The 9,636-nt window shown below is 36.9% G+C and overlaps 3 protein-coding genes across 4 annotated transcripts in view; 1 reads left to right on the top strand and 2 right to left on the bottom strand.

Annotated features, from left to right (window-relative positions):
* Positions 1-9,636, bottom strand: part of LOC145481019 (peroxiredoxin-4-like) — a 254,197-nt gene that overhangs the window by 123,966 nt on the left and 120,595 nt on the right. The gene's annotated exons all lie outside the window — the stretch shown is intronic.
* LOC145481009 (uncharacterized) lies at positions 20-2,101 on the bottom strand. Its single transcript, XM_081459373.1, has 2 exons — positions 1,807-2,101; positions 20-1,524 (listed from the first exon to the last, which is right to left on the bottom strand). Exons 1-2 carry the CDS (start codon positions 2,099-2,101, stop codon positions 305-307), a joined length of 1,515 nt encoding a protein of 504 aa, XP_081315499.1. The 3' UTR covers positions 20-304.
* The window catches only part of LOC145481016 (nuclear migration protein nudC-like), a 17,180-nt gene continuing 9,654 nt past the window's right edge, over positions 2,111-9,636 (top strand). The window contains exons 1-9 of one of the 2 annotated variants that reach the window (XM_081459385.1): positions 2,111-2,329; positions 2,790-2,912; positions 3,599-3,808; positions 4,401-4,508; positions 5,449-5,466; positions 6,220-6,288; positions 7,955-8,014; positions 8,136-8,201; positions 9,198-9,281. In XM_081459385.1, coding sequence (XP_081315511.1) covers positions 2,252-2,329; positions 2,790-2,912; positions 3,599-3,808; positions 4,401-4,508; positions 5,449-5,466; positions 6,220-6,288; positions 7,955-8,014; positions 8,136-8,201; positions 9,198-9,281 — 816 coding nt within the window. In that variant the 5' untranslated portion in view covers positions 2,111-2,251. The remainder of the gene's footprint in view (positions 2,330-2,789; positions 2,913-3,598; positions 3,809-4,400; positions 4,509-5,448; positions 5,467-6,219; positions 6,289-7,954; positions 8,015-8,135; positions 8,202-9,197; positions 9,282-9,636) is intronic. The other variant, XM_081459386.1, reaches the window with a different exon arrangement.

Below are 9,636 nucleotides of genomic sequence, written 5' to 3'. Positions count from 1 at the left end.
ATTGTTTCTACATAAATCATAATGATCTTTTTAATCATCAAAACAATGCACAAAAAATATCACATGTCCATGATTAATTAATCAAGTATCATCACTGAAAAAGACAAGCCTTTGGTAAGACTTCATTCATTCATTCATGTTTACTATGCTACACTGATACGTTTTTTTTTTTAATGTATCAGTTCGAGAAAACATCATTTTAATTGAATGGGTACAGTTTCGTTAACATATTACAAATCCTTTCTTTTCAGACTTCTAAATGGATAAACACACCAAGCTCCTCTACTTCAACTTTCTTGTCATGTTATACTTGAAATGAGTACGCCTTCAAGACATCATTAGCCATTCCAATGCATGTGGAGTAGTCACAAACTACTTTTTCAAATCCTTTTCCTGCTCTTTGCAGCGAACCTCCAAGTAAAGTGTATTTGCTGTCTAGAGCTGTTGAGCTCTTAGGCTGACTTGATGATGATGTAATACCTTTTGACCAGCAGTACGTCCTGATGGAATAGTCCCTTGAACAAGACATCACGCGATAAGCATCAACATGCAGGCCAGTAACAGGTCCCATGTGATCAGTGTGGGTTTGTAAGGCCTTGAATGAATTCAAATCCCACAGACGTACCGTGTGGTCATGACTGGCAGAAACCACTTTTGAACCTAAGACCCTGACACATGACACCTCCCCACTGTGTCCTTGAAAACAGTGAATCTGCTGTCCACTGTCACTATTCCAGAGTATGATATCACCATTGTTGTAACCTGCAATGAGTTGGCTCTGTTTACCTGGCACCCAAGTCAAGCAAGTCACTGTGATGTCCGATGGATGCTGTAGAGTGTTTAGTTCAGGGCGTTTCCAGCACTCAGGGGCCAGGTATCTGATGTCAAATATTTTGACAGTACTTTCAAACTTTGATGCAGTGGCTAAGAGATGGTCAGATTGGAGCTCCATGTAATTCAAACCAAACGGACATGTCAGTTCATATTGAGGACTTGCTGTCAGTCTGGTGTCCCAAATTTTTACATAACCATCTCTAAATCCAACAAGAAGTAGTTGGCTTCCTTTACTGTCTTTTCCTTGTCCAATTACATCCTTTCCACACAACATGGAGCTTATAACTGCAGAATGACTTCCTTGCAATGTTGTATCCTGCTCTGTCTTGACATCCCATAATTTGATACCCCCTTCTGTATCCCCACTTGCCATTAGAGCATCATGGGACAACACTGTTAGACAAGCCACTGAAGATTCATGGGACTGCTTCTTCCATAGACTCTTTCCTTCTTGCACATTCCACAAGCATACAGTTTTGTCTTGACTGCAACTTGCAACAATGGGAGATGCATTCTTTTCAATTAACTCCTCATTATAAATATCATTGGTTGTGAGAAAAACCATGTCTGTGACTTGGCTCTTGTGGCCACGTAAGGTTTTGCATACATAGTCCAGGCCTGATCTTCCTGTGGCCACGCCAGTTTCAATCTTACTCCGAGCAATAAAATACTTCTGCCATGTTTTCTCTCCTACAAAGAGACAAGCAACTAGCTTACAAGTTTTAAAGTAAGTGCTTTATTGTTGGAGTAGGCAGCGAATTTTGCCATCTTTTTCTAAAGAATCAGATAAGCTTAAATACTCCAGTAGAGTACCGGTAGTTTCCTCGCAGTTGGCCGTTTTTGACAACCCTGATTTTATTGCACCACTGTTTGGCTCTACTGACACAATCTTGTGTAAAGCTATTATGCAAGCAGATGTGTGCAGGGGCTGAGAAGACGAAGTGAGCTGACCCGAAAAAGCCGTTCACTTACCAGGCGTTAGTTTTCCCAAGTGGCAAAAGTTCCATCGTTGCAAGCAATGTCTTTTCCACAATGAACCAACCCGGGACGCTTCATGCCAATCTCTGCAAACCTGAGAACATTTGGAGAGGTTTTCTGGTGACAGATAGCTGAAAATATTGACAAGTTCATCGAACGAAAATATGTTCTCTTTCACTTCCTCTTCCGCCATTATGAATTTCCCTCCCAGAATGCCTTGTGTGGAATGTCGAGCCGACGATTTCCCAGCGGCTGCTTGCGTGAGTAGCAAAAATTGTTCCACATACATAAAGTGCCTACCGTGTTGCACGAGTCAGGAGATTTCGCTTACCAACCGTACTTTATATCAAGAAACTTTAGTTTCTAGGAATTGAAAACAGTTTTGTACCGCAAATTGTGACTATCTTGTAAGTACGCATTTCCTTTGTGTGACAAAAACATGGCTGACGCACATTCAGAGCGCTTTGATGGAATGTTGCTAGCGATTGCACAGCAGTGCGAAGGAGGAATTGCTGAGGTACGGAAAGCATGCGTGCTTCACTTTTAATTTGCTAGTAGACTTTCAGTTCTTAAGCAAATCTTGAGACTTGAAAGCATCGTAGAAATCCTGTAACAGGCATTATTTTGTAGAATTTGGTCACGCAACTTCTCCAAGAACAGACAGTACGGCTCTTCAGGCCAGTTTAATTAGGAGGCAAGCTGTGAAATAGAAAAAAAAAAAAGAGCTCTAAAATAACAAAAAACTTATCTATGATACTGTGTAAGTGTGAAAACTCGATCTAACATGCAACTGTGCTGTTACTGGCCAATCAGCAGTTACATCAAACCATAACTAGTTGCAAGGCCGGGTTTTCACATTACTCATTGCAGGTCTGATTGGTTTTCTGTCACAGTGCATTACGATTTCACAGATAATTCTTCCAGTGTATTCTGTTTTCAGATTTGCATTTTTGCTAACAACAAATTTTTCCTGGCAGTTGTTAGATGTATTCTTTGGATTTCTGGAAAGAAAGACAGACTTTTTTATTGGAGCTGGAAAAGCAGATGCAGAGAAAATAGTTTTAAGCAAGTTTAAAGAGCATCAGAAAAAAGTTGAAGAGGTTTGTTGGAATTGCTGTCATATGTTTGTTGAGTTTGTTTAAATTCTTATTCAACAAATATCATTCCAGAGGGTTTTCCAAGCAAATGGTCAACACCCCTGGAGAATCAATAACAGTAATTATTACAGAACTGTATTTCAAAGAAATGAAATGATGATCAGCAACTTCTAATTATACTGAAACTTGACTTACCACAGCCACTAATGAACCTTTCTGCTCATCCAGTCACAAGGATTGTAGGAAAGAAAACCTACTAACACCTTTTTGTCTTTTATCTGTGATCTATTTTTATTATCTGGCTAGCTGCATGAGTGAGCAAGATGAACCGAATCCTGAGCTGTGGTTGGCTACTGAGGTGGGCAAGATGGTGCTATCTTGACTGCTCCTGATTACCCGTTGTGTTCCACAAGAAAATACTGTTCTTTTTCCATCAAAAAGATCCTTTATTGACTTGTTTGGTCAAGATGGCTGGGTATTAGCTTCATTCTTTTTTTGTGAGTTTATGGACTTCAACTCCATTGTTAACACACCAAAAAAGGACTCAGCCAATATCCAACCATCTTGCCCTCACGCTTGGTCAATAATCCATACATCTAAAGTATGCACTCAATTTTGTCATTAATCAAGGATATATATATTATACAGATTGATCAGCTTGTTTAACTAGCAACTTTGGTATTTTTCAGAGAAAGGAAAAAGAAAGAAAAGAAGCTGAGGCTTTGAAAGCAGCAAAGGCTAAAAAGGAAGCTAAAGAAAAACCAGAAGCTAAGATACAAGAAGTGACAGAGGAAGAAGCAGAGAAAATAAAGAAAGAAGAAGCAAAAAGGAAAGAGAAGGAACAAAAAGAAACGGAAAACAAAAAAACAGATAGCGATAAAAACAATGAAAATGGAGAGGTGAGTTCACTCATTAACTGGTAAAATTGATTTTCTGAATGTGACAACCCGAGTAAACAGCTACATGTATTGTTCTTTGGATGCCCACTTTGTTCCCAGTGAGAGAGAAATGTCATCCTGTAATACACGTAGTTGAACCTCTCGTAAGCAACCACCTCTCCTCAGCAACCAGTTTTCCAAAATACCAAAAGTTTCCAAGCTGGGACCTCTTGTAAGCGACCACCTCTTGTAAATGAACTCGGCAACTTTTACAGCTAAAAGTTTGAAATTTTCTTTTGTTTTTAACCTCCCTTAAATACTACTTAAGGTGGTGTGACATTATTGCATTCCTGAATAGTACAAGAGATGGAAAATTCTCAATGGGAAGTACTGGATTTTTTGAATCTTGAAATTGGCTTTTCACCTATTGTAAATAAAACATTTAAAACATGGAATAGTAACCATATGCTAATGAGGCAAAATTTTGACGCAATATGGTCTAAGCTCTCATAAGCAACCACCTCCAGTAGGAAACAACCGAGGCTTGACATTTTGGATGGTTGCTTACAAGAGGTTGGACTGAATGACTTAAAAACGTTTCATATTGATTCAGGCTGCCAAAGATGACGAAGCAGATGATGAAGAAGATGAAGATGCAAAAGGAAAAATGAAACCAAACTCTGGTAATGGAGCTGATCTTCAGAAATATAAATGGATACAAGTAAGTTATGATAAGATTGCAGGATTTAATCAGGAGTGTCTTGATTTACAATGTGTGGTTCCAGAAAACATCCATTCCAAAGCCCATGGAAGATTATTGGAAATTCCAATGGCTTAGGGAGAGGGGGTTCAAACGCCAATTGAAAATACATGTATGAAGCTGAACTAGAATTTCTGAAGGGGACTAGAAGGAGCATTCAACCAAAAAGCTTTCCTTGAGGAGTATGGATTTTGTCTGGAGCAACACAATGAAATAATAATACGTGGAAATTACCCGACAAATGGTAGGTGCATCCCATTTTAAATGAAAATAATGTCATTTGTATAAATGATTCATTTGGCTTTAGTGTTCAAAATCATCAACAAAATCTGAGCTGAGGAACATTTTGAAACTGGCGCTGTTTGTCTCAAGTTACTTAGTGAACTGAATACAGAACTGTGAAGAAAATAAAAAGTAACTCCAAGATGAATTAAGGGAAAGTTTTCATTGAGTCAGACAAATGTATTTGTCTTATGAACAAGCTGGATTCACTAGCAGTTTTGGAGCCAACAGCTTAACTTTGGCTTCCTTCCTTTCCCTCCTTTGTGAAACCTTTGCAGAAACCCTTCTTGGGCATTCATGTACCACATACAATGTAAAAACCCTCAAAAATTATAGGCAGGCTTTTAGCCAGAATTTGAAAAGTGGCCATCAAAAATGGGCTATAGGACCTGCTCAAATAAGCAATTTATGAGGTAACTTATGAAAAATATAATAATTTTTTATAGACAATGGCCGTCCACTGGACGCCCATCTCACTAAAATCCTGATTATAGGTAAAAGAGGAAACTAAAGTTGCAGATCCAAATTTTATTTAAAACTGACTGGGTATGTATTTAATAGAGATGCAACTTGCCGTTGATTCTACTTCATTCTGTTTATGATTTCTCTTTTGTTTCAGACATTATCAGAAGTGGAGGTGAGATGGTTGATTTGATGTGTGGTGATGGGATTAATGCTTGAAGGATTTGGGGGATATTTTGCTGGAGGATGGTGTAAAGAGTATTTTTTTAATTCAAATATTTGCTGTTTTCTCTTGCTCACCTGGTGAGAAATATATTTTAAAACTGCTGAGCACATGGAAGGTGTACATGCAAATTCACAGAATGTTTAGAGGTCAGCAGGAAGAAATACCAAAATTACATGTACCAAATTGGCCAAAATTCTGTGTGATAGCACAAGTATATTATTTTGCACCATTTACCAGTACCTTACTTACTTTTCAAGTGTATGAAATGAGTTACAGTGTAGCAAATAAAATAATGCTTACAAGCTCTCCTTTCCTTTCTCTCCCAGATTCACTTTGGTAAATTCTTGTCTGGTTGGTTAAATTTTCATAACTAATTTTCACTATATATATGTATTTCCACAACTTGAGAGCCTAGTTAAGGGTCAACTTGAAGTATCTTTGTTGAGCGGCCCATGAAATCTAAAAAGTATGAATGGTACAAAATGTGTTATTTAATTCTGTCACCAGTTAGGATTGTCAGTCAGTGTGGAATGATGCAAACAGTGTAACAATTGAGCTCTTTTTATCAATTTCACACGAGGAAGTGATGATCACAAAGCTGATAAGATCTGACAATACTGACTGACAAATATCTTCCAGTTAAGAAGTAGTTCTTCATTTATCTGGGTTATTCATGTGTTTTTTTTTAAAATTTGATTTCAGGTCAGGATTCCTTTGGAAGTCAATTTTAAAGTAAAAGGTAGAGATGTAGTGGTGGACATACAACAGAGTGTAAGTATTTTCAGTATTACTGTTAGGTATATATCTGTAGTTGTTTTAAGGTGGCTCAAAACAGTTTCCAGCAGTTAGATTTTGATGGGTCATTATTAACCACTCTTTATCACTTGATGCAACAATCATGGTTTGGTGAACACGCTGTTATCAATTTTGTGACACAATGGGTTACCATAGCAACAAAATGACCTGCTAAAAACACCCTTAATTATAGCTTTAGGGGCTTATTATTCAAAAACGGCTTGGTGAAATTTTTATATATTATCAAATTCTGATGAGCATGATAAGATGCAACTTTTGGCAAAGTTTTAAAAAAATTCTGTACATATGGTTCAGAGCCACCTTAAATTTTCAAAACTTTAAGGTTGCGCTAAACCCTATGTACAGATTTTTTTAAAACTTTGCCAAAAGTTGCATCTTATCATGCTCATTAAAATCTGGTAATAAGAAAAAATTTCGCCGTGCCGTTTTTGAATAATAAGCCTTTAAAGCTGTAATTGAGGGTGTTTTTATTAGGTCATACTGTTGCTTTTAGTAACCTATTGCATCACGAAAATGACAACACTGTGTCCACCAATGATTGGGCAGTTTTTTGATACCATGATTGTAGCATCAAGTGTTAAATATTGTTTATAACGACCTATCAAAATCTAAGTGCTGGAAACTGTTTTGAGCCACCTTAAAGGTGTTCTACTGGAAAAAGTTAAACACAACTACCTTTATCAGTTTATCATTTAAGAACTAGACAACATGTACTGTGTTTCTGTCGAGTTTTAGTACAAATCTACTAGTGTCCTATTACAATTACTGTTCTCTGATTGCCTACGCTACTGACTATCTATTCTTTTGTAGATAGTGAGTAGCGTAGTAGTGTGCATTTGTTAACAAACTGGTGGCCACTTCAAAGTGTCTGTGAAGAGGATTTAGATAAAGTTTTGAACAACTAGTAGATTTATACTAAAACAATTAGATTATTCGCTCTTGTTGACAAACTGGTGGCCACTTCAAAGTGTCTGTGAAGAGGATTTAGATAAAGTTTTGAACAACTAGTAGATTTATACTAAAACAATTAGATTATTCGCTCTTGTTGACAAACTGGTGGCCACTTCAAAGTGTCTGTGAAGAGGATTTAGATAAAGTTTTGAACAACTAGTAGATTTATACTAAAACAATTAGATTATTCGCTCTAGATTTCTATGTGTGATAGCTGACGAGGGCACAGTTGTGCCTGAGTCAACTATCACACCATAGAAATCTCAAGCTCATAATCTAATTGTGTAATAGAAACACAATTTTTTAACCAATCAGCATGAATACTTTCTTAGGGCTGTTTTCTAAAGGAAATTATATAACAATACAGTTTTTCTCTTTACCAGTCATGGTACATTTCCTTCAGTGTAAGTGCAGAGAATTTGATTGTCAAAATAAATTTAATCCCTTGGTTTGGTGATCACCTTGATTATTTTCAACACTCAGTGCATGTGTATAGATATCCCAAATAGAGATTATTGCTTATCAATTTGTAAGTTAAACTAAGAATTGCTATCACATGTATCAAGTGTCTTAATTTTCTTTGAGTCAGTCTTTTCCAAATGATCTTTTAATGTTTTTTTTGTTTCAGTTCTGTCAGAAATGCTAATTTTCTCATTAAATTTGTTCCTAGCATTTAAAGGTTGGTTTGAAAGGACACTCTCTCATCATTGATGGGGACTTTCCAAAGAAGGTAACACAAGTTTTGAATCCTTTCAATCTCAAGAGTGTTCTCAAGAGTGTTGCTTTTTTTTAGCAAGCATGAGAGCCCCAGGACCGCTGACTTTGAATTTGATTTTTAACTTTTTCATCAGGTTAAAACTGAAGAGTGTTCATGGGTGTTGCAGGATCAGAAGGATGTTGTTATCTCACTTGAAAAAGTATGTGTTGATGTGAGCCATTTTTTAAAAAATAAAAATATTTGTTAGGCCATCCCCATAAAATGTTTTTTTTGTATTCTATCGTCCTTTCTCATTTAAAAGTACTATAAACACCAGCTGATAAGCTGCACCTTTTAACTCAAAATTTCCCTAAAAAGCTGGGGATGCGGCTGAACTGCAAGAACTTCTGGGCAACGAACAAATCAACAAATGTACATGTGAAATAACTTTCTCACAACTCCATTTTTGATTTAATTTGAGTTCTTTCGAAAAGTGTTATTCCAAAATTTGAGTTGCCAAACTCAGGGTGTGGCTTATCTGTGAGTGCAGCTTATCTGCTAGTGTTTATGGTAAGTCAGTATAAAAGTAGGCGAGAGAAATATTGAGAAATAAACAAATAAATAAATCCACGCAGGCCTTGATTATATCTTCATGTGTGACGGCCATTTTAGATCAAGGCCACTATCACCCTAAAATGTGTTTGAAGATGGTGGCATTGCATATTATGCAGTCTAATTGAGATGTACAGTAAGAGGCACTTAAAGATGAAGAATTTATATGAAGTGTACACCATTTTCATTTTTATTTTTTTCCAAATGGAAAAAATGTTTCTTAGTCAGGTGATGGGAAACCAAACATTTAATGGGGATGGCCTTAGTAATGATTGCAATATTATGGAGGAATCAGTGACGCTTTAGGCGGTACACTGGACTCTAAACTAAGAGAACCAGGTTTTACAGAAACCAAGGTCTTTGGCAAGACTTTTTACTCCCACAATGTCTTGTTCCATCAAGGAGTATATAAATTGTTACTGGTTGACTGTGAAGAACAACCTGGCCAAACAAAATCCTTGTTAATCTGTGGCACTGGACTAGTATTCCATCCAGGGAACTGGGATGAACTCTGACAGACTGGTTCACTGACAAGGATACTACTCTCTTGTTTCACTTTTTTATTGATGTCAACGAAGTTGATATTTCATGTACATTTGTACAGGTGAATAAGATGGAGTGGTGGTCTCAACTGCTGACAACAGATCCAGAGATCAACACTAAAAAAGTTCAACCAGAAAATTCAAAGGTTAGGTCTTTATATGATAGAGCGGTTTTCAATTAATTGTTGTAAAACCAAAACCAAACCATTTACTTACCAATTACACTACTCGGCCAATCTCAAAACATAGTAAAACCAAAACCAAAACCAAAGTAATAATTTACTAACCAATTAGACTACTCAGCCAATCTCCAACGATCGTAAAACCAAAACCAAAGCAATTGCCTGATTACTTTTGACACTCAGTTGAAAACAGCTCTATTGTACAGTTATCACAATTTAAGGTCATTCCCCAGTATTGCATTGCGCATCCTTACTGTGCATAATTTATGGTGTCATTAGCACGTGTTCATGCATGTGCACATTGAAAACCTGGCGGATT

The sequence above is a fragment of the Orbicella franksi genome, chromosome 3 (assembly GCF_964199315.1).
Source record: "Orbicella franksi chromosome 3, jaOrbFran1.1, whole genome shotgun sequence".
NCBI lineage: Eukaryota > Metazoa > Cnidaria > Anthozoa > Scleractinia > Merulinidae > Orbicella > Orbicella franksi.
This window is presented reverse-complemented; position numbering and strand designations above follow the sequence as displayed.